The sequence below is a fragment of the Corvus hawaiiensis genome, chromosome 10 (assembly GCF_020740725.1).
Source record: "Corvus hawaiiensis isolate bCorHaw1 chromosome 10, bCorHaw1.pri.cur, whole genome shotgun sequence".
Lineage (NCBI taxonomy): Eukaryota > Metazoa > Chordata > Aves > Passeriformes > Corvidae > Corvus > Corvus hawaiiensis.
Window position 1 is genome coordinate 18636718 of NC_063222.1, and position 23988 is coordinate 18660705.

At 57.5% G+C, this 23988-nt stretch overlaps 2 protein-coding genes across 5 annotated transcripts; both read right to left on the reverse strand.

Moving 5' to 3' along the window:
• Positions 1–121: 121 nt before the first annotated feature.
• Positions 122–13136, reverse strand: LOC125331063 (mucin-4-like). Of its 3 annotated transcripts, none has more exons than XM_048314946.1 (12): positions 12971–13136; positions 7311–11090; positions 5249–5388; positions 4793–4957; positions 4364–4519; positions 3745–3875; positions 2791–2879; positions 2194–2373; positions 1623–1775; positions 1292–1411; positions 944–985; positions 122–819 (listed from the first exon to the last, which is right to left on the reverse strand). In XM_048314946.1, the coding sequence occupies exons 1-12, from the start codon at positions 13029–13031 to the stop codon at positions 803–805; spliced, it is 5034 nt and encodes a 1677-aa protein (XP_048170903.1). In that variant the 5' UTR covers positions 13032–13136; the 3' UTR covers positions 122–802. The 3 variants fall into 3 exon arrangements, with proteins under 3 accessions (XP_048170903.1, XP_048170902.1, XP_048170901.1); XM_048314945.1 differs by having other exon boundaries at positions 6720–11090; XM_048314944.1 differs by having other exon boundaries at positions 6048–11090.
• A 3875-nt stretch (positions 13137–17011) lies between these two features.
• LOC125331028 (mucin-5AC-like) lies at positions 17012–23958 on the reverse strand. Of its 2 annotated transcripts, XM_048314877.1 has the most exons (7): positions 23640–23957; positions 22221–22487; positions 21519–22121; positions 18549–18905; positions 18213–18329; positions 17824–17909; positions 17012–17571 (listed from the first exon to the last, which is right to left on the reverse strand). In XM_048314877.1, exons 1-7 carry the CDS (start codon positions 23704–23706, stop codon positions 17497–17499), a joined length of 1572 nt encoding a protein of 523 aa, XP_048170834.1. In that variant the 5' UTR covers positions 23707–23957; the 3' UTR covers positions 17012–17496. The 2 variants fall into 2 exon arrangements, with proteins under 2 accessions (XP_048170834.1, XP_048170833.1); XM_048314876.1 differs by having other exon boundaries at positions 21519–22487; positions 23640–23958.
• Between the last annotated feature and the right edge of the window lie 30 nt (positions 23959–23988).

Here is a 23988-nt window from a genome sequence, read left to right on the forward strand (position 1 = left end):
TCCAAGGACAGAAGTATCCTGTAATCCTGCTGCTCCAAGCCTGCCCCGTCACTGCTTCCCACCCCACTTTGGGAGAGGACATGGCTGCTGAAGGATCAGTGATGCTCAAATGCTTCCAAGGTCTTATTGAACAAACAGGATTTGACAATGATTTATTTTTTTTAAGAAAGGAAGATGCTTTCTTACACACAAAAAATTATTTTTCTCCCAACATTTCTGATCATGGGGTTGCATTTTGCCCTCACACACCCAGCAGACGTACTGATCTGATTCTGGCTTGATCTGGAGGATTGTCCCTTCTCCTGAGCACAGGGGCTGGGGGAACACTCAGGGAGGGATGGCTGGGAAACAGAAGTGGGGGACAAGACAGGACAGGCTCACAGGACGAGCCTGGTGCACCCTGGCATTTAAGGGCTTGGCCACAGTCAACCCACAGGTGGTGTTTAAACCCTTTCCCTGGGTGCCGGGGTCCAGCCTCACCCTGCAGCGTGGGAGCACAGTGGGATGTAGGAAGGACAAGGGTGGTGTGTGTAGTGGGGGGTACTTGCCCACCTCCCCAACAGTTCTGCCCCTCAGCTGCAGCTGGGAAAGGGCAACTAAAGCAACTGAATCCTTGGGACAAGTCTGGGTTAGAAACATGAACTTGTGCCAGGGCAGGCAACTGCAGGCACTGGCCAAGTGAGCTGCCCTGCGTAGTGGGCAGGGGTGATGGGTTCTGGGTGGGACATGAGAGAAGAGCAGATCAAAGGACTTAGAGGATCAGCCATGGCCCAGAACGTGCTGTGGGTGTGCAACCTCCCAGTTACTTGTCCTCTCCGTCTGCAAAGAAGAAATGAGATTTGCTCAGCCACCTTCTCCCTGTGGGGCAAGCTGGGAGCTCCCAGGGCATTTTCTTGCAGGGGCACACGGACAGAGGGAAAGGAGACCCCACAATCCTGCTCACCTATCTGCTCATCTGAGTCATTCTCTGCCTCCTCCAAGGAATCTGTTGAGGGTTGCAAGAAAGCTCCACATCAGCTTACACCGTAACCACATTTGCTGTGCTCCTCCTCCCCTCCTAGTGCCGTCACCTCCAGACTATGCTGGTGGTTATCTGCTGAAGGAGATGCCCCTACAACCCTGCACAGCCCAGGGCATGGCACAACCTGCACATGGGCAACCCAAAACCCTTCCCCCATCTGCCCAGGGCTCTTGCTGCCTTAACCACAGGGAGGCTGGGACATTCCCAGTCCCCTCCCAACCCTGGGCACCAAGACAGCATCACCCCAGTGCACGTGAGCTGCAAACCCACCCATGCTGGGGGACTGGTATCCGTCACAGCCAATCTTCGGCCTCTTCTCACTGTAGTGGGCGCAGAGCTGGGCACTGCCCGCCCGGTTACAGCACCAGTCGTACAGCTTCAGCTCCTGGTCTGGAGGCAAAAAGGAGAGTGAGGGGCTGAAGGGAAGAGGAGGGGGAGATGGGCTGGTTACAGGTGAGGTTTTCCTTGGCTTTTGGCAGCTCCACACTCCCTCCAAGTAAAACAGCATGTCAGGAAACAGGTTGGCATAGAGATTAAAATTATTTACAGGCTACAACAATGCCAGCCTCAGCCAAGAGATGCCAAGGCTGGCTGTGCTTACCACGGTAGGGTGACGCCTGCCTGAAGAACCTCCAGTACCTCTCCTGCCGCCCCTCGATGAGCTGGTTCTGGCTGTCATACAGGCAGCGGACGCCGGCGCCATGCTGGTTGGGGGAGGCCGAGTGCAGCATGGAGACACGGGCACCCCACCTGCCTGCAATGGGGCAGCAGTGAGCCTTTGGCTGCTCTGCCTGGCCAGCACACCTGCCTCGGGGCAAGAATCAGGCCAGAGCTGGCTCCTTGTTATCCACCACTCTCACCAAATCACCCACGGTGCTAGAGGGGTTTGGACGATCTGATGGAGACCATCCGAGTGGTCCCCCAGGATGAGACCCTGGTCCCCAGCATCCCTATGCAGGTCAGACCAACTCTGGCCAGTCTAATAAGACAGGAACAGGTCAGCCCTCAATCCTCCTTGCTTTTCCTGTCTCTGAAGGGTAGGCCAGTCCCCCTCTTCTTTTCCTTAGGGTCACCTGCCCACCCTGCCAAGTGGGACCCCAGCACTCTCGCAGGGAAGGTGGGGAGGGACAGCTTGGGGATGAGGAGAGTGAGGAAGCAGCATGTCCACTTGCCTCCACGGCTGCTCTTGAAGCGTGGGTCCTGCTGCCCTTGCTGCAGGGAGCAAGGGCAGGTGGGCAGGCCCTGGCTCCATATCCTGGGCTCCTGCTGCTGCCCCGTCCATGCCAGACACTTCAGCCGGTAGTTGTAGCCCACGTGGCTCTCCAGCTTGTAAATCCACAATCCACGGAGGTCTGAGCAGGGAGAGAAACCATGAGCTGTCATGTCTGACCCAGGGGACCACAGGGGCTGTTTTGTCTCAAGCTGAGAGTCACATGATGCTGATGCTGGAAGCTAAGCCCATGTTGCCTCTTAGTCATGGGACCCCATGCTCAACAGCCACTCAACAGCAGGGAAACGGGGGGAGAGGCTCCTGCCAAAGAAGAAAGCCTTTGGATAGAGCCATTGGGACAAAAAGTGTCCATGGGCACAGCAGGAATGTTTCAGCCTCGGGGCATAGCTGGTATCCAGGGGAAGCAAGTTTTATGTGCTTGGGAGAGAAAGCCTGGCATTGGTGAATTCAGTGAGAGCCTCGCCATAGTGGCAGGCTGGATTTCATTCCCTGGGATTATCCTCCTCCTTGCGAACCCACCCCGGCTCTGTGGCACTACCTGTGTTGTAGCCCCTGAACTGGTCAGGGCGATATTTGGCAGCTGGAGGTCTCTTAGTCAGGTCATCGTTGTGGTAAAAGCCATCCCCACTGAGTGAAGAGGAAAGAGGAAAAATCAGGGGTTGCTCTTCCCAGGTGGGATTATCCCAGCCTCAGCCCCAGCCCCAGCCTGCCCTTCAGCCATCCTGTTCCCGTGCCAGTGGGATTGCAGCACCCACATGGCAGCTCTGGGGACAAGAGGGCAAAGGCATGAGCTGCCCCAGCTGGCTTCCTCCTCTACATAGGGTGCAGTTCTTTTTGGGTGCTGCAAACACTCCTGCTGCATCAGGGGCTGAGCCCACAGACATCTGAAAACCCCCACGAGCTGCTTCCATGGTTTCCAGCATTTTGCTGGGTGATTTGGAGCAGAAACCCACGAGTGGTCATGCACACACACACACACACACACACATATGCCTGTGCCGCCTGCACTTCCCATCCTGGCCACCTTTTCCTTGCCCAGCTGCAGCAAGCAGCTAATGGGAAAACCCTGGAGACAGCGTGTACAGGGCAAGACATAATGCAAGGAGGCAGGAAGCAACTGCTCCGGCCAAGCACGGAAATCCCTTCCCTCGGCTGGTGCAAAGTTCAACAAACATCCCCTGTTTCCCACTCCTTCCACCCAAACCGCCAGGACGCTGGGGCCCCAGGACTCCAGAGGAATTTGTGGATCTTAAAACAAGCACAGCCCAGCAAGACAGCATGCTGCAGAGTGATCCAGTCCCTAGTGGGGCAAATTTGTTTGTGAGGCCCCTATATGCTAAGGCTGTATGGACATACAGACCCCCTCTGGGCTGTCCTCATCCTTGTAGGGCACTCCTTGGGACATGGGGGAAGGATTCAACCAGCCAGAGCTGTGGGTGGGATGCAACCCAGTGCTCAGAGGAGGCAGGGATGGGATGCTGAGCTGCTGTACCTGGTGTAGCCGATGAGCACATTGGTGGAAGTGAGACTGGTGTAATCCCACTGCATGCCTCCGTCCTGGTACAGTATCAGGATGTACGACCTGAAGCCATCGGTGGTCAGGACAGCCTGGTATGTGATTGTCTGGGGAGAATTGTTGCAGACAGGTAAGAAAGTGAGCGAAGATGTGGGGTTTAAAATTGGAGTGTAGGTCAGTGCTCACTGGGAAACAGCAGAACTGAAGTCTGGAGGGAAACGAGGCAAACACAGCCAAGGCTGGTTCACATTTCGCATGGAAAATGTGATGGTTTTACTTTGAAGCTGTTCCATGAAAAGCTTCAAATTCACCCAATTTTATGCCTCTGAAAAACAGCGTTTCTGGTGTGCAATAAACTCCCACCACATTAAAGAGAAAGGTTTTATGGAATGGGAGAAGTTCTACTAAAGATATCCCTCAAAAAACCTAAAAAACACTAAAACATGGGCACATCCCAGGTCTTTTTGGCAAAATTCTTCAGGACTGGCCTCTGTCATAAAACTGGTTCTTATTTTCAGGCACAGAGAAGGTCACTGACTGTGGTCTTGGGGATTTCTGACTACTCAACAGCGCCTGTGTTCCACCAGTCCCTCACCTTCCGGGTGTCAGTCCTTGCTGCATAGACAGGTGCCTTCTCCCAGGTGATTTTCAGGGTCCAGACTGCAGAGTAGGAGGACCTCAGGTACCGCCGGACCTTCGCTTCCACGTCACGGACGAACGGAGGCTTGGCCGTGTTGAGGGTGGAGAACTCCTGTGGGTTGGGAACAAACAAGTCTGCTTTAGCTCCCAGTAGTAGGCCTAGACTGGGGTCACGCACAGACCCCTGTAACCAAGGTGCTGGATGGGATTTGGATGGCTCAAGAGGTGACACAGCACCAACAGCTCTTAGATTTGGCTCAGAAAAGGGAAAAACTGTTCACGAGCTCCATTAATTAAACATCTCAAGAGGCATCCACAGAATAGGGGATGAGTTTATAATCGAAAGGTGTTTCGTGCAATCATGCACCCACGTGGCTTCACTCACCTGGTAAAACGTGGTGCCAACACCTCTGGAGAAGTCAGCATTGTCCCAAAACACGGCGATCATGGGAACCTCTTCGTGGCCATTGAAGCCGCTGGGAGGAGGGTTGGGGTACGTGAGGACGCTGTTGTCCGAGGCTGGGAAAATGATCTGTCCATTGTCTGTAAACTGAGCAGAGGGATCCCTCCGTCAGGTGAGATCAGGACCAGCAGCAGTCCCTGGCATGGGGCTGGCAGCCCTCCCATTTCCAAGTCCATTTTGAGCAACGCCCAAGGAAAGCCACCGCCTGCCACTGCTGAAACGGCCACAAAGTCACCTCCTGCTGCAAATAGACCACAGCAGCATCCCAGTAGCTTCAGCCCTGCAAGAGTCCCATCCCAGGCACCTGGTCCCTGGTGCCTCTCCCAGGTTTTTGGGTGATGGCCGCTTGCCCAATGAGTCAAGCCCAAGTAGACTCACATAGAGAGAGCTGCGCAGGGTCTTCCCAAATGGGAATCCAGTCTCAGGCTTGAAAAGCGGAGAATTAAAATCCACTCTCCTTTCCACGTACTCCTGATCATTTTCCCTTGCCCCATACCCATAGAGGGGCACAGCTGGAACTGGAAAAGAAAACAAAGAAACAAAGAAACAAACAGTAAAACCAAACCACGTTTACAGCAAAGCCTTTGGTCTGTGTCAAAAATTTTAAAGGGCTGAAATTATTTTGCTTCCACTGCGACACAGCCTGGGCAGCAGAAGGATGGGCGACACTGCCAGTAGCCTCCAGGGACACTCTGCATGTCACCTTCCTGTGCGGGAGCTTGTTCCCACCCCTTTCACTGCCTTACTCAAACACAGCTGCCCTAAACCTGCTACGATGGCCTTTGTGGTAAGTGTTCCCTGCTTCAACCAGCCCTGTTGGGACACTGCCATTAGGACGGGAAGAACATCATACAAGGATTGTGCCAGGGGACAGTACAGAATTAAACACCCACAGCTCTTTCTAGAGATTTTACAGCCTCCAGTTCCCTATTTATGTCTGTTAAAAAAAAAACACTTGGAGGGAATGGGTTTTCCAGCTGATGGGACTGTATTGAAGGCAGGCTCACCCTGCCAACAGTGCAAGCTCATGTGCAGGGGCTCCTCATGCTGTGTCTCCTCCAGAGTCCTGTCTTCAAATAGATCCCTTGTTTTCTAGGCACTGAATGTCCCTGAGGATGGTCCGTCAGGAAACTTGATGCGTTAGTCACACCCAGGCTGCTCTGCGAGCATCACATACCTGCGGGACTGGGCAGCAGGGCTGGGACAGCTGCTGGCCCTCCTGGTGGAGCTGGAACCACGGGGGATGATGCGCGGGAGGTGACAGTGGCTGCTCCTGGCCTGGGAAGCACCTCCCTTCCCCTGGGCACGGGGGCTGGTGGGGCTGGGCCGGCGAGGGTCGGGCTGCAGGGTGTGGCAGGGTGTGCAGTGGCTGGGAACCCGCCCTGGGATCCCCCCTGGCCTGGGAAGGCTCCAGAAAGGCTCGACCCAGACGTGGCAGGGGCTCTGTTTGCCAGGCTGGTGGTCAGCTCCCTGCCCAGGAATGGCTGCAGGGCAGCGGGTGATGAGCCACCAGCAGGTCCTGGCCCCAGGGTTTTTGCTCCGGGACTGCCAGCAGTGATGCCAGCGGGAGGAAGGCCAGGGAGCCCTGGACTCCCTCCAGGTGGGGAGTGAGTCTCCATATGTGCCCCAGATCCAGCAGCACTGGGAAGCAGACGGGTTACATCCCCTTGCACTGCCATCGTTCCATGGAGCACAGCACTTGCTTCTCCAGGAACAGGGCTGTCAGCATCCCCAGAGGGGGCTCCGGGGCTTCCTGGCTGGGGGGGAGGCAGGACCAAGGCAGGGCCCCCTGGCACAGCAGCCCCCAGCTCTCCCTCTCCACCTGCAGGGGACCCCACTATTGACTCACGTGCCAAAAGCCCAGGGCTGGCAGACGCCCCCTCTGCAGAATTTCCTCTCTGTGGGGCAGAAGGCAGCACGGGGGCAGCGTTGGGGGATATGGGAGCATGAGGGGAAGCTTCTCCCAAAGGTGCCGGCATGCCTGAGGCCACCTCATCTTCAAGAGACCACGACTGAGCACCTCCAGCTTCTTCTGACAGCCCACCTGGTGACACTGGCAGCAGGGGCCTGCTCCCACTCTGGGTGCCAGGGGCAGAGTTGGGGTCCCCATTAGGTGCCAGCCCTGAGCTCAGCCCATGTCCAGGGAGAAGCAGAGAAGCAGCCACTGAGGTAGTCATGCCATTGGAAACGCCATTGTTGTCTGGAGCCACTGGGACCAGGCTGGCACCAGGGGAAGGTTCCCCATTCACCAAGGCTCCTCCAGGCACCTCCACCACATCGACTTTGCTCAGTTTTCCATCAGAAAGTTCAGTACTGGCACCACTTTGGGTGCCAGGAGCAGATACAGATGCTTCCTGAGAGCCAGCAGCCTCCAAGCTTGTGTTCAAGTCACCACCAGCTCCAGCAGCTCCAGGAAGGCTTGTTTCACCAGCAGCCTCACCTGTCCTCCCAGGTAATGAAGACCCCTCTGCAGACGAGGAAGAGGATGCAGACTGCAATGCATCTCCTGTTTCTCCATCAAGGGTTTCTGAACCAGCTGGTCCCATTCCGGTAGGAGCTTGGGACTGCCCTGCAGACCCTCCACCACCAACCACTTCACTTGCCCCTTCTTCTGCAGCAGGAAGGACGCCAGTGCCAGCACCCAGGGAGGGCTGAGCACCTTCAGCAACACTGCCTGCTCCTTCGAGTGCACCCAGGCTGGATGGATCTGAAAGAGAGGGTGCTGCAACATCACCACTGGGAGAGGCTGAACCAGATGAGGAACCTGCATCAGGCAGTTGATCCTGCTGAGGGCTGACAGCTGAAGGATTTGTCTCTATATGGGGACTTCCACTCTCTGGGTTTCCTGCCTGTGCCACATCCCCTGCACTCTCAGTCCCCTGCACCAGACCAAGCCCTGGGCGAGTTTCACCATCTGGAGAGGCCGGGAACAGACTGTCAGGGCCAGGGGCTGCGGATGAGATGGGTCCTGCCTCATCACCCCTTGACACAGAAGGTGCTGCCACCACATCACTGGGAGAGGCGATACCGGATGGGGAACCAGCGCCAGGCAGTCGATCCACCTCAGCTGCTATTCCATTCCCTGTGGTGGAGCTCAGGGATGGCTCAGACTCAATCCCACTGCCTGCTCCTTCCAGTGCTGGCTCTGCCATGCCGGCTCCTTGCCCTTCTGCTGCTGGCAGCCCCACATCTGTGCCAAGCTGGTCCCCAAGGCCAGGTGACTGGGGTCCTACTGGTCCATGAACTGCTGAGCTGGGGGTATCCCATGCTGAAGTTGAGTCAGTGTCCGGTCCTTTGGCTCCAGGGAGGCCTGCTCCCAGGAGAGCACCAGCTGCTGTCCCCCATGGCTGTGACCCACCAAAGGATGGAGACCCAGGTGCTCCCTGGGCAGCACTGAGATCAGGGCTCACTGGTGTCTCTGCCTCAGACACGGGGCCAGCCACAGACTCTGGGGGTGGGAAAACAGCCCCAGGAGCACTGGCAGATTCACCAGGCAGGTCCCCTGGTCCTTCAGATCCTGAGAGATCAGGCTCCATTCCAGCACTGCTGGGAGGTGCAGGACCAGTTGAAGACACTTGTCCCAGTGCTGGGACTTCTCCTGTTCCTGCTCCATCCCCAAGTGCTGATGGAGGGGAAAGTTCAGCATTTGCCATATCCCCTGTTTCTTCTGCTGGCAGCTCTCCGGTGTTAGTGAGGTCCTGCTGAGGGCTGACAGCTGAAGGATTTGTCTCCATATGGGGACTTCCACTCTCTGGGTTTCCTGCCTGTGCCACATCCCCTGCACTCTCAGTCCCCTGCACCAGACCAAGCCCTGGGCGAGTTTCACCATCTGGAGAGGCCGGGAACAGACTGTCAGGGCCAGGGGCTGCGGATGAGATGGGTCCTGCCTCATCACCCCTTGACACAGAAGGTGCTGCCACCACATCACTGGGAGAGGCGATACCGGATGGGGAACCAGCGCCAGGCAGTCGATCCACCCCAGCTGCTATTCCATTCCCTGTGGTGGAGCTCAGGGATGGCTCAGACTCAATCCCACTGCCTGCTCCTTCCAGTGCTGGCTCTGCCATGCCGGCTCCTTGCCCTTCTGCTGCTGGCAGCCCCACATCTGTGCCAAGCTGGTCCCCAAGGCCAGGTGACTGGGGTCCTACTGGTCCATGAACTGCTGAGCTGGGGGTATCCCATGCTGAAGTTGAGTCAGTGTCCGGTCCTTTGGCTCCAGGGAGGCCTGCTCCCAGGAGAGCACCAGCTGCTGTCCCCCATGGCTGTGACCCACCAAAGGATGGAGACCCAGGTGCTCCCTGGGCAGCACTGAGATCAGGGCTCACTGGTGTCTCTGCCTCAGACACGGGGCCAGCCACAGACTCTGGGGGTGGGAAAACAGCCCCAGGAGCACTGGCAGATTCACCAGGCAGGTCCCCTGGTCCTTCAGATCCTGAGAGATCAGGCTCCATTCCAGCACTGCTGGGAGGTGCAGGACCAGTTGAAGACACTTGTCCCAGTGCTGGGACTTCTCCTGCTTCTGTTCCATCCCCAAGTGCTGGTGGAGGGGAAAGTTCAGCATTTGCCAAGTCTTCTGTTCCTCCAGTCAGCAGCTCTCCATTATCAGCAGGAGATGCTGAGGGCTGAAGGGCTGGAGGACTCATGTCACTCTGGGTATCTTCATAGGGACTGGCATCCCCTGGACCTCCTGCCTGTGCCATGTCCCCTATCCCCTCAGCTCCCTGACCCTGGATCCCAGCAGTGGGCCATGCCAGTCCATCAGGTACAAAAGGCACTGGGCTGGGGGCATCTGAATCTGAACTCAAGCCAGTGCCAAGTCCATCGGCTTCCTGGGGAGCTCCAGCTGGCATCCCTGCTGGCTGTGGCTCCCTGAGAGATGGAGACACAGGTTCTTCTGGGCCAGTAGTGAGGTCAGGACTTGCTGGTGTCTCTGCTGCACCATCAGCTTCAGGCAGGGTGATGGCTCCAGCTTCTGGGGCTGGGTAAGCGGCCCCGGGAGCACTGGGGATGTCTGTGGGGGATGTCAGAGCATCGGGAAGCAGCACTGGCTGTTCTCCAGTGGGGGTCTGCAATGTACCAGGCTGGAGAGATGGACTGGCCAGATCCACAGCTCCCACATCCCCTGCGGGCAGCGCAGTGGCTGAGACTGGGAGATTCGTGTCACTGTGTGCATCACTGGGAACCTCTGGAGCTGGCAGTGAGGTGGCAGTGTTCTCTGTTCCCTCAGGTGCCACTGGTGCCCTGCTGGCTGCAGGTGACAAGACTGAACCAGAAGCCTCTGATGACGCTCCAGGAACACCCTGCCCATCCCCACCGTTGGATGGTGTCAGTGAAGAGTCTGGACTCAGCACTGCCTGGCCAGGGAGGAGGGAGGAATTCTCAGGGGTTTCCACTGTTCCTGACATCACTAGGCTCTCTGGAGGTAGGTGGGATGAGCTGGCTGTGCTGAATTCACCATTCACTCCATCTCCTGCATCTCCAGACTCTGAAGCCAAGGGACTTTCCTCACCAGCTGGGGCCATTTCTCCTGCTGGCTCTGGGTTAATGCCCTCAACCCCGCCTACTGCTCCATCCTGCTGAGTTGGAAGCAGCTCCCCAGCGGCGTCGGGACTGGGGCCCGAGGAGTTGGCACTGGCTTCACTTTGAATAGCTTCAGGCAGGGTTACACCTTCCTCGACTGCTCCCTTGGCTGTGGTCAGCCCTTGGCTCGGCAGCACAGTGACACCAGCAGTTGGCTGTGGCACCCAGGTGACTGCCAGTGGAGGGGTGGCGTTGCCAGTACTGAGGTCTGTGTCTTCTCTGTTTGCAAGGATGTCCTCCTTCACATCCTCGAGGACAGGAGTGGTCCCCAGAGGGACATCAGGAGGGATGTCTATTTCATCATGCTCTGCTTCTGGGGTGACAGCGGGGTGCTGCGTGGTGATGGCAGCAGCAGCTGTGGCTGTCGTGGGAGCAGCTGAACTTCCCTCAGTACTCTGAGTCGTGTTAGGAGGCTTGGTCACGTTCACCAAAGCTGGCACTGTAGAGCTGTATTCACTCATCACCGTCACTGGGTCTGTCTCAGTCCAGGGAGGGAAGGTCACAGCATCAGCTGCTGTAATGCTCATCTCTGCAGTGAGTGTGGTATGGGGCCACTCGTCCTCTGCTGTGATGGGGAAAGCTGTCCCCACAGTAAAGGGCCCATCGGTAGTGACAGGGACAGCAGCAACAGCCCCAAGCCCTGCAGAGAAGCACAGAGTGGAGCGTTACAGTGGGAGCTGGAGCTGGCAGCCTATCAGGCTCAGACACGTCTCCATGAGAATCACAAACCTCCCACCACTTCTTAAACCCCTTCTGCCTCATCCCACAGCCTTACAAGGCCCAGATTAAAAGCCAAGGAGTGCAGCCTGGGCTGCCTTAGGCACATCACTGCACAGCACCTCTTGCATCCCCAGCATTAGCAGCCAGGAGCTGAGACAGGACACAACTCATTGCAGGTCAGAGAAAGACACTGGTGCAAGCATGGAGGCAAAAGCAGCTGCTGAAACCCAGTCCAGTCGTGCTGGGGATGGTACTGGGGTGCTCAGCCACCAGGTAGAGCTGGAGCCCAGTAAGTCTGGTTCATAGCCCCGGGGGTGTCTGTGGAGCTGTGCCACCCCAGGACAACCCTCAGCCCACTTTCCATCGCTGCAGGGACAGCTCTGAGCACAGTCGCTTCTGCAGAGCCTGGGGAGGTTCTGTGTTTTTTCACCTTTTGGGTGTCTGAGGGACATTTAAATAACCTTACCCAAAGCCCATTGTCAGGTAGGAAAGCCAAGGCTTAGGGAAGCCTTCCCTGACTGCAGATGCATTCTGATCTGCTGCACTTAAAGCAGGTTCAATAAAACTCTCCTGGGCTGAGCACCTGCCTGCTCCTGCCCCCATCCCTCTTGCCTCCAGCTGAGTGAAGGCACCAGGGGTTCCCCGCCCATGGAGGGGAATATATGCAAGCTCCCAGGACCAAGCCCTGCTTACAGCTCTCTCCTCCTGCTGCCAAAATCTTAACCCACATCCAGGAGCTCTGCTGAAAGGAGGAGACACCTGCCCACATCCCAGACGTGTCTCCCAGAACCTACTGGCACCCATGGGTGACGTTTCACGCGGTCTTATTTTTAGGACAGGGACGCAGGCTCTTGCGAGACCAAGCTGCCACCGTTGGCTCCGTGAGGAGCCGGGTGGATCTGCTGACGCTTGGCTTTAGGGAGCTTCAATTAGAGGAGACGAAGGGCACCCCGATGGCAAGATCCAGCAGGGCTTTGCCGCAGCCTGACAGCCCCAGCCTGTTCCCAATCCCGGTGCTCCAGTTCTTCAGGTTCCCCCTGACAGGCAGCCAGATCTCCCTGCAGCAGAGGTGCCTCCAACCTCACCGCTGGCTCAGCTCGTTAGCTCGTAGCTTGTGCAGGGTCATTAATGAATATTAGCTCCTGTGCCAGACCAGTCCTCGAGGGGTCCATCCTCTGCTAGACCCATTTGCCATCAGGCTGCTTCATTGTCATCTTCCCTGGCTGGAATAAGCTCTTTGTACCAGCCCCCTCAGCCAAAGGGGCTCAGCAGCTTCCTTCCCCATCTCAGGGAAAACAAAACACATCAGTCAAGTCGTTCCCATTCAGTCTGGCCCACTCCACTCCAGTAAATCCCTGTTTTATCTTAATTCTTCAATGTGGAGCAGGAAACACCATCTACCCCACATACCCATTCATGAGAAGCTTGTGCAAGAGGGGCCCCAGCATGGAGCACCAGCATTTGCTCTTTCCTGGGATGTGGGAGGGATGGAAGCATCCCTGGGTCCTGCTCTGCCAGCTGGCTTCCCTTGGCTCCTTTGTTGGAGGGGTACACAGCTGCCTGCAGGCTTCCGGGCTGGGCTCTCATGTCTCCCACAGCTTCACGCCTGCAACCAGCCCCTCGGGGTGATGCTTGCCCTGTAAAACGCTTTTCCAGCTCTTTGGCTGCAATGCCTTGCAAGGACTGGTCATAAGAGGAGTTTCCAGTACAGCCAGGAGTGAAAAGCATCTCACAGCATACCTGCTGCACCCCAACAGAGCTCAGGTAGCACATGGGCTAGCAGAAAAATATAGGACATACCGTGCAGAATCCATGCGCAGCATCCCAGGAAGGTGGAGAGCGTCCATCGCCTGGTCCCCATGCCTCAGGCCTCCACACAAGCAGAGCACTCGGAAGCTCAAAGGGAGGAGAGAGCAGCGAGGAGCAGCTCCCTCCGTCCCTCCCTGCCTGCCTCTCCTGCAGAGCTGGAGTCCCACAGGTGCTCCTGCTCCTGCTCCCTCCTATTTATAGGGATGACAGAAGGAGGCAGGTTGCTCTCCCGCCCCCGGTCCCTTCCCTCCAATGTCCCTGTCACCCTTCCCTTCCCTTTCCTTCCCTTCCGGTCGAGCCCTCCCCTTCCCAAGGGCTGGATGCCCTGTTCAGGTGGGGCATGGGCTGGGGTGTACTCAAAGCCCACCCTGCAGGGACCTACATCTCCCCAGGGACCTGGCCACAGCCTGGTGCAGCTCCCCGGGCTGCCAGCACCAGAAGGTGAAGCTGAGCCCAGAGCAGTGTGTGGCACTGCCAACAGTGGCATGGCAGTCACCCCACGGACCCCACAGGACTTGTTCCACATGCAGGGTATGGGGCCACAGAGCAGTGTGTGGTGGTGACAAGGCAGTGCCAGCTGGTGTCACCATGCCTGTGAGGACACCACGGGCACTAAAATCACCAGCTGAGCCATGTCTCAGGCCAGAACAAGGCAGAACACAAGTCCCCACTTGGCTCCCCAGGAGCAGATTCAGGTTATATAAAGCAGGGCGAAATATGGCTGGGGTCAGGCCCTGGGGTGTCAGTTGAGCCCCTCAGTGCTCAGCTGCAACTGGAAGCACTTCAGAGCCCCAGCACACCCCAGTGGGGTTTGAAACCTCAGTCTGGGCACAGCAGTGCTGGGGTACTGTGAGGGGGTAAATTGTTCAGGGAAGCTTCTTTGCAAGGTTGGACCAGCATCCCCAGAGGCTGGAGCAGGAAAAGGCATAAACCTGGACCCCCTTCCCTGCTATGGGGATCCCCTGGGTCACTTCACCCCTATGTCTCACCCCCCTCCTCCTCCTGGAGCAGCAATTCCTGCACGCCCCCTTGAAAACTGCTGCCAGCTCCCCTGTGAACAGCATTATGCAAACTCCTACCACTACATGGTTTTGTAGTCAATTAAACACTTCTCAACCAGAAATGCCCCCAGGCAACTCCTGCAAAGTGTTATGAGGGGTGTTAGGCAGTACACAGTGTCCCGCTGGAGTCGGGCAAGCAGCACATCAAGTGACACCCCGGCCAAGCACCAGGGCAGTGTGGATGGGGAAATGTCAGGGGAGGCCAGGTCACGGTTGATGGAACACCATCCTGTGAAACCCACGCATTACCCCCGGCAGCAGGAACAGCGCACAGGCGATAAACTGGGGGGAGCATCGCTCACCTGGAACTAAACACCTGCCCACCAAAAATGCCAGTGTGGGTGTAAAGCTGGGGGGGACAGTGCATTGGGGGTCTTGCAATCAGCACTGCAGATTATGGGGTGACTGACCCATCAGTGGCCACCTGAGCAGTGACCACACCAGGGCTGATGGAGGATTTGAGAGATGTAAACCTGCCATGGGAGAGTTGTTCCTGCCCATGCTGACAATGCTGTATCACTTTGGAAAGCAACCCCAACAGGGAATACATGCTGACGCTGGAGAGAGTTGCTCCAGATGGCGTTTGAGGTGCAAAATGTGGTGGGAACCACAGGGATTGTTGCAAACATGCTGCTCAGCATAGAAAAAAACAACTCGACTGAAGCAAGGCACTGGCCCCAGCCTGCCTGCAAGCTCCTGTCCATGCTCCACAGGGGCCAGAACTGTCTGGAGACCCTTGTGTCTGCTGCTCCTGCGCATGCTGTCCCCAGAAATGCCCATCTCCCAGCAGAGTCACAGGGGTGACAAACCAAACATCCCTCTGCTCAGGCATTGGCACATCCTCCCAAGAAAGCCCACAGCCACCAAGGGATGCCTCATCTTGAGGACAGTACCCTGTTACCACGCTGGGAAGGGGCTTTTCACTGATCTTTTTGCTATGCCTGAAACCAAGGTCCTGCCAAAGCACTGGTTCCTGTAAAAGTCATTTAATCCGCTGTTACCAAAGACCAAAGCATCAAGTGGGCACTGGAGCCCTTCAGGAGCCTGTATCCAGGGGGCAATTCTGTGAATCCCAGCACCCAGGGGCTCTGCACCGTCCAGCGTGGCAGAGCATGGCCCAGCACAGTGCCTTATCAGCTTTCCTAGAATTAATGGGCTGGTTGTTCCTGTGGAGAACACAGCATCGCCTACTGGCTCCCCTCCAGCCTCCTGGCAAGGGCATTTGGAGAGGGCTCAGGGGTGGCAGTGGGGGAAACCAGGTTATCCATCAACCCCAAGGTTCTGGATGACTTGGCATGCTGGGTGTGTTGCAACACCCTCCTGCCAGAGTGGGAGCTGGGCTATAGCCATCAGCAGGGGTGAAGGGAACAGGGACACTGGAAGGGACACTGGAGTCACAAGGATCTTGAGATGCACCCCATGATGCTGCCAAGTCCTCTGAAGGTGACATTCATGTTGGGCACAAGATTTGTTTGTTTGGACAATGCTGAGATATTGGAGTGTATTACAGCAAAGAGGCTGAGAATTGTTTTGTGAACTGAGAAAGCAGCAAGACTTGGATCCAACCTCCTAAGCCCCTCTTGTCAGGGGTCTATGGCAGGCAAGCAGCCATGGGGTGAAGGTGGCACCTCAAGGACGGCAAGCACAGAGAGCATGGGCAGTGTCGGGGACTTGTCAGAGCTCTGTGCCACCACTGCAGTGATGCCACATCCCCCCAGTGGGACCCTCTTCTCCCTCCCAGGCGGGGGCAGAGGGGACCAGAGCATCTCCTCCCCCCACAGCTCCCCAGCCACAATAACGGTGGAAGGCGGCTGTGCCAGCAGAGAACAGTGAGTACCCTGGTCACCTTTTCATCCCAGCACTTCAGGACCTTTTCCTCCCTTTGTGACGCAGTTTGGCTCCATTGCTCTGGCCTTGGCGCCCGGCCATGTCCCGGGGTCTGAAGTTATGGATTCAACAGCCAGAGAAAACAGCCCAGTGGGACGCGACGTGGGAGGACTCTTGGCCCAGCTCCAAGGCGTAGGCAGACCACAAGGATTTCTTTCCCAGCACCCCACCAGGCAGCCAGCACAGGGACCCCTTCCAGCAGGCTTTGCCTGCTCCCCGGCTCCTTGCCTGGCTGCTAAGGGACCTCTCTCAGTCTCGATGAGCCAAATAAGCCCACAAAAGTCAGGCAGCATCTTAAAGAGCAAAGGGGCAACCCTGGAATGCAAGGGCATCCCAAATGGGAGCATCCTGACAAGCTGCCTGGGCACAGCCTCCAGCCCCAGCCCAGCCTCTCCCAGGCCCGGTGAGCTGGCAGGCAGCTGGGTGATCCCATGGTGTCTCTCCCCATCCTGTCCAGCTGCTGGCTCCTTCCCAGCCAGTTGAAAATCCAGACAGCCTGAGAGCAGTCCCCAGGTTAGGAATCCCACAGCTCCACACACCCCCTCCCAGCCCTCCCTGTGCTGGGGCAGTGAGGCCTGCCAGTGAGAAGCAGGGATCAGCCAAAAACAACCCCTGACACGCAAAAAGGCTATTTTGCTAATTATTTCAGTTTTCAATCTCCAGGCAAGGTGGCTTGCTTAGGCTAATAATTGCTTCAGTTGGATTTTATCTGGTTAATTAATCAGTTAATAAATTACTTTGCTGCAGGGGGACAGATGTTGCGGCTGTCTCCTTAGCTGGGGACTGGAAAAAACAGGGAAGGAGCACAGCCCACGGGATTTCCACGGCCCCAGAGTGCACAGAGCTGCCCCTGCAGCTGTGGGGTGTCATGGGGCAGAAAGCTCCAAAGCAGAGACCCCCCAGTCTGCCAGGGTGCCGAGCCATCCTTTGGAATGCCTGCAGCAGCCCCTGGCGGGAGGGGACAGCCCTGAGCCCATCTCTCCACGCAAAGCTTTCGGGACTCAAGTTTTCCTCACTGGTACCTCTAATAGATGGCAAAGCTGAAAATCAGGAGAGACAACTTGGAAAATGCAGAAGTCATCACTTCGACACAGAAAACATGGAATTTCTATTTACTGCCCAGCCTGTGTTGGCACAGGTGTTCTCCTCTGTCAGCAATACCACAGGTGAGCCTTGGGCACCGCAATCCTGGGGGCTTCAGGTCTCCTTCCTCCCATTCCTCTGTCCCCAGGGTGGTTTTGATGGCTGAGCCAGCTCAGTCCCAGATGTAAAAGCCCAGTCCTGTGGGGTTCCCTTCTCCCAGCCCCCCAGCAGAGCTGGAGGGGGTCCCACCACAGGAACCAGGTCTGGAGCAGGGTGGTGAGAGGGCTCGGGCTCTACAGACAGGCTGTGGGAAGGGGCAGGAGCAGCACTGGGGGTCCTCTGGGGGTGCAGAGTGAGGGATGGGAAGCCCCAGGTTCAAGAGGAGCTGTAGAGGATTCCCCAGGGGCCTGCATCACCATGGAGTGAGGAGCTGGGAGCAGGTGGCTTGGCAGTCCAGGCAGGAGCAGGCCGGGTGAGGGGCAGTGGTCAGGTCCTCCTCCTCCCTCGCCATGCCAGAGACAGGCCAGCGCACGGGAACGCCGTCTGCAGGTCCTTACGGAGCTGAGGGAAAGAACAGCCATCAAACAGCCATCAAACTGTGCCAGAGGGGGTTTCCTGTCCCCTGTTCCCACATAGAAAGGGGCTGATCCTGGACCATGGCAGCCAAAGGAGGGTCTCCCCTTCATCTGAAAGGGCTCTGGATGACATTCAATGCAAGATGCAGCCATTCCCCTCCCACTGGCTGCCCAACCCCCTCCCTGAGTGAACCACAGCTGTCAGATGCAGAGTGGAATCTCCTCCTGCGCACCTCACCTGGGACAACACCAGCTCCTGCACCGTGGTGTTCCCCAGGTCCAGGGGGGTGGTTAGCCGCAGCGACAGAAAGAGGTGAGATGCACCTAGGGATTAAAAACAGGGCTCTGGTTATTGGCCTTGAACCCTGGGCTGTGCCAGAGAACCTGGAGGGTCTCTCTCCAGGATTGCTGCCACAGACATGGGACCTCCTCCCAGGTTAATTGTGTCATGGACACGCTACACTGTCAGGAGAACAAGTCTCCCACTGTACAGCAAACCACATATACCCCAAAACATCAATACCTTCACACTGAGAGTAAAGCAAGAGCAGTGGGGCTCCAGGACCCCCTGCACTGGCTCCGAGCACTGATGCTGGGGGTGGTGATGCCCACAGGCACTGCACTTACTGGTGTTGGACGAGCCAGAGGGGCAGGCTGGCGGCAGCATTGTCAGGTCCGTAGGCGTGCTGAGGGTAACCTCTGAGGTCTGGGCTGAGCTGGTGGCAGGGGAAGAGGGCTCAGTGCCTGGGCAAAGCAATGTAAGGTTAGTGCTGTCTGCAGAGGTGCAGGATGCTCCTGCCGCTGGGAACAGGCTTAAGTGAAGCCACCTATGTGAAGCCACCCAAGTACATGCCCAGGATTCCCATGGGAATTTGTCACCCTGATCATGTCCCCACCTTCCAGGTGGCCCCTGGCTGAACCCACTCATAGATGCAGTGGGGGTCCCAGATACTGTCAGGGTACCTGGAGTCGACTCCATAGTTGAGGGGAAGATGTCAGTGTAGCTTGAAGAGGGGCTGCTCATGGGGTCTGATGTGCTGATAACAGGGCTGCCTGTGGTGTCTGTCAGGGCTGTCAAGGCCTCGGTTGAATCGTCTGTAGTTTCAGTGGGAGGAGGCGCGGTGGGCGGTGAGGTGTTGCCAGTCTCTGGGGATGTGCCAGACCCCTCTGGGGTGGAGGCTTCTGTTTCAGGGCTGGAGGAAAGGAGGGTGGCTGTGCTGATGGAGTCAGTGGTAGGCAGCAGTGTTGAGCTCTCCATAGGTGTTGAGGAGGTAGGGAGAGCTGGGGACACAGTTGCTGTCACATCCATGGCAGTGACCTCTGCAAAGAATTGGGACAATAAAATGCACAAGGGTTGGTGGTGAAAGGCTGAGCCTATGGCTATGCTGGGGATGGTGCAGGATCACCACCACAGTGAGCTCCCTGAGGAACTCAGAGCTACACATCAGGCATGGAGCATTGGGAGTGGGAGTTCCCCATCCTGCATGGATCAAACACACGGATCTCTGCAATGGATATCAGCCACGCAGACCACGTAAATCCCCAGCCTGACAAAGCAGGAACAAGCCATGGCCATTGCTGCTTTCAGGACAGAAACTCCTCTAGGCGCCAGTCCTAAGACCCATTCCACCTGGAGAAAGTCAGACAAACCCGTCTGACAGGAAGAGCCAAGCAGGAACTGGTGACCGTGAGACGGGCTGGAAATGCAGCAGCAGCAGTTTACACAAACCCTCTGCGCTGCAGATAGTCAGGAACTGATAGCGGTGGGTGTAAATAATGGCAACGGGGGAAGCAGCCCCACAAAGGAACAAATCCCAGCTTGCAGCTCAGGATGAGCCGTTAGAGACGTGCTGCAACCCACAAAAGCTCTGGGGGGAAGGGGTAGGACACAGGAGAGCCATCCTCTCTTCCACTAGGGACTCTCTACCAGAGCAGTGTGCTGTCCCCAGAGAAGCCCAGGGATCTGTAACCCTCTCCAAAGGATGGGCAGGACAGCCTGGCTGCCTGAACCTTTGTCAAGGGGTGTCTGCGAGGTGGCAGCTTTGGGATGCCAGACTGGATTCCCCAGTGATCCCAGCACAAACACGGTGAGTCTGGGACTCTGCTCACATGAGGATGGGAAACCAAAACACAAGCTGCCATCTGCTTTCAGCCAACCCAGCCAGAAACTTCCAAAGCCCCTGGCAGCCACACCCTCCCTGCACACAGCAGCTGGTTAAATAAAAATATGGCGAAGGGCAAAGGTCTGACCCCAGCCCTTGCCAGGTGAGCGTCTGCACAGAAGGGCCTCATCCTCACAAAAGGAGAAGCAGCAAGTCCACCTCTGCTTCCCATTTAAGAAGCAGCAAACAGCCCCCACAGCATTCCATCCCCTGCACACCATCCCCTCCACCCTGGGGAATGATGCTCTCCGCTCTCCACCCACCCTGTAGAGAGCATCACATCCCACTCAGCCCTTACCCAGAGCGAGGTGCAGCACGGCGAGGCAGGTGAGGCTCAGCAGCAGCAGGGGCCAGGGCAGGGGCAGGGACAGCCCCCCTCTCTGCCCAGCCATGTCCAGGTGAGCAGGAGCTGACAAACCCCTGTAGGCACCGCTCTGAGTGCTCCCCACAGCCCCAGTACTGGGGTTTCCAGGTCTCCTTCACCCAGCAGAGGAGGAGCATCCAGGTGGGTCCTTTTACCCTCCAGGTGCTGGCAGCGAGGCAGGGGGTTCCACCTGACACAGACACTCCCAGGGACTGGTGCAATGCCCAGCAGACATCAACTGTACGGCTCGACCCAGAGCAGCCACCAGAAGTGGGCAGGGCAGGCCAGCAAGGCCACCACTACCACAGACCTGACTCCTGTGGCCGTCCTCTGCCTGCTGAGGGGAGGGTGACAATGGAAAAAAGCCCAAGGATGAGCCAGGCTGCCTGAAACCCCGCACTTCACCACAGGGGTGATGTTTGGTGGTGGCTCCCAGCACCAACGCCCTCAGGAGACAACAGCCAGCTCCGTCTGAGCGCGAGGAACTGGCCAAGAGAACAGGCGGTGCTCAGGAAGGGCGTGCTCCAGGCTGAGGGTTTGTCCCCTGGGCTGTCTGTACAGGCATCACTTCCCTGTGTCACAGCATACCACAGCCCAAGTGTACTGCTGACAGCTGGAGCTGCTTCCTTCTCTTCAGGGTCAGGCACAAGAGCACTCAGAGGCGCCTGCAGGCACTGGGCCAGGTATTGGCATTCCACAGGCAGGCATGCTGGAGGATTGTCAGGGTGTAGCCACCCTGCTGCTGAACAGGCACATGGTGGCAACTGCCAGGGCACAGGCACACAGAGGCCATCACCAGGGTACCAGCACTCTGATGAGGTGCTCTCACACCGTAGGCATCGGGCCAGGGTGCAGGTACTCTGTGAGGATACAGTAGCTCACTGGGGTACAGGGACACCAGGGACATGTGCACGGCCAGGGGTACTGGGGCAGGGTAGAGTCTCTCTGTCCTGGTTGAGGTGCATGGAGTGGAGTGTCACCAGGGTACATCTGCAGCCCCAGGACAAAGGCTCCTGCAACAGCCACCAGGGTACAGCCACACTGACAGGACACGGGTGCCCAGTAAGCGGCACTGCCAGGGGACAGCAGTGCAGGGGGACTGCTGGGGGACAGTCACACTCCTTGGGGTACAGGGTACACAGAGTCTCACTGCCAGGGGGTGTGTACATACAGGCTCAGTGCTGGGGGCACAGCAACAGTGCAGTCACACCATGGCACAGCCACACAGCAGTACTGCCACACCACAGCACAGGTCCCCAACCTTGGGCTACCCGCTGGCCTGCAGAGCCTGGAGACTGGGTGGCCCCTGGGGGAAGAAGCCAAGCACCTGGCTGAGCAAGATGGGAGATCCCATGGGGATTTACCACTCTGATCCACCACCTCCAGGTGCCCTGTGTCTGCACTCACCTGCAGTGTCACTGGAGGTCTCTGGTTCTGTTGGGGTGGAGGTACCAGGGGTGGTCTTGGCTGTGGTCCCAATTGGCTGGCTGGGGACAGGGGTGCTCCCAGGGACCTCTGTGGTGGTAACAAGGGAGACCGTGGTGTGTGATGGGGACATCGAGGGCTCATCTGAAGTGTCTGTCACTGCTGGAGTGATAGAAGAGGTGCTGCCGGTCCCTGGGAATGTGTTGTCAAGCAGTGTGGTTGTGGCTGGCCCTTGGTGGGTGCTGGTGCCAAACGTGGTGCCCACCAAGGTGGAGGAGAGAAGAGTAGAGGTGGGGGGAGGCAGCATGCTCATTTCAACTCCAAATGAGCTGACAGCCAGGGCTGTGCTGGTCCCCACAGATGTGAAAGTGGTCATCTTGTCACAGTTGGGTGTCATGGCCATGGAGGTTGGAGCTGGCGTGCTGGTGGTGGTGAGCCCCAGCCCTGCTGAGGTACTGCTGGTGGTGGGTTCCAGCCCTGCTGAGGTACTGCTGGTGGTGGGTTCCAGCTGTGCTGTGGTACTGCTGGTGGTGGTGAGCCCCAGCCTTGCTGTGGTACTGCTGGTAGTGGGTTCCAGCCATGCTGTGGTACTGCTGGTAGTGGGTTCCAGCCGTGCTGTGGTACCGCTGGTGGTGAGCCCCAGCCTTGCTGTGGTACCGCTGGTGGTGGGTTCCAGCCATGCTGGGGTGCTGCTGGTGGTGGGTTCCAGCTGTGCTGGGGTGCTGCTGGTGGTGGCAGGTCCCAGCCCAGGTGACACAGAGGTGCTGTGAGCTGTGCTGCCCCTCACCTGTGGTCTGGTGGTGTTGGAGGCTGCCGGGCTACTCTGCCGAGCCGTAGAAGCACTGGGTGTAAAGTTACCCATTGGCATCCCTGGGGTGGAGGTTGCATGTCGGGAGGGAGGGAAGGTTGCTGCAGTGCTTGAGGTGGTGTTGGGCAGCAGTGCCGTGGTCTCTGTGGGTGTCAAGGAGGTTGGGATAGTCAGGGATACAGGGATTGTCACGTCTTTGACAGCGGTCCCTGCAAAGAGGCGGGAGAGGGCACACAAGGGCTGGCAGTGAAAGGCTGGGACCATGGCTCTGCTGGGGATGGTGCTATATTACCACCACCATGAACTGCCCAAGCCTTGCATCAGCCATGGATCATCAGGAGTGGGAATTCCCTGTCCTGCATGGATCAAGCATGTGGATTCCCTGAATAGCAACATGACAATCAGCCATGCAGACCACGTAAATCCCCAGCCTGGCAAAGCAGGAACAAGCCATGGCCATTGCTGCTTTCAGGACAGAAACTCCTCTAGGCGCCAGTCCTAAGACCCATTCCACCATCTTCACCCATGCCTGGAGAAAGTCAGACAAACCCGTCTGACAGGAAGAGCCAAGCAGGAACTGGTGACCGTGAGACGGGCTGGAAATGCAGCAGCAGCAGTTTACACAAACCCTCTGCGCTGCAGATAATCAGGAACTGATAGCGGTGGGTGTAAATAATGGCAACGGGGGAAGCAGCCCCACAAAGGAACAAATCCCAGCTTGCAGCTCAGGGCGAGTCCATGAGAGACCTGCTGCAACCCACAAAAGCTTTGGGAGGGGGTTGAGGGATGCAGCAGGAGGGGACCTACAGCTGTAGTTCAAGGTTCTCAGGAGGTACAAGCCCCAGGTTTATTCCCAGTTCTCAACTCAACATTGCTCTTACTTTGCATCAAGTGCAAATGTTGGGATGGCATTTGAAGTTTTGCAGGCCTAGTACATCCCAGTGAGGTTGCCATCTGGGCAGGGCCATTTGGTGCTACTGGGCAGGTTGTAGCAAAGGCAATGAGCCCAGCAGGGACCAAGGCTCAGCAAGGGGGTCAGCTGGGCCTAAGGTCTTCTCTTCCCAAATGGAGACCCCCATCAGAGGCAAAAGAAATAGAGCTTGTTGCTTGTGTTCTATAAACCACTGCCCTGTTTGCTCACTAGGACAGGGCTGAGATGTTGGAGAACAAACAGCACCCAAAGTGTTTCACCTCTGTGAGTAAAGCCACCCGAGGGCCACCCACCACCCTGGAGAACAATGCTGCTCACTCACCCCCCACCCCTTGGACAGCTCCACATACCGCTCAGCCCTTACCCAGCGGGAGATCCAGCACAGCAAGGCTCAGCAGCAGCAGGGGCAGCCCTCCCGTGCCCCCAGTCATGTCCACAGCCAGCACCCCAACGCCTTGCAAGGTGGGGGACCTGAGGACACAGAGCGTGGGGAAGGTGGCAGCGGGGAACTACGCTGCCGAGTGATGGCTGAAGGTAGTTGGAGCTGCTTCCTTGTTCCCGGGGACAGGGAGGGGAGGCACCAGCGGGCACTGACCCCCCTCCCGGGGCAGGTGCAGCGCCTTGGGCGCGCCGGGGACATCGGGGCAGCACCGGCGCCCGTGTGCGGGGGGCGGTCCCGGGCGCGGAGCCGCCCCTCGGGACACGGCCACACC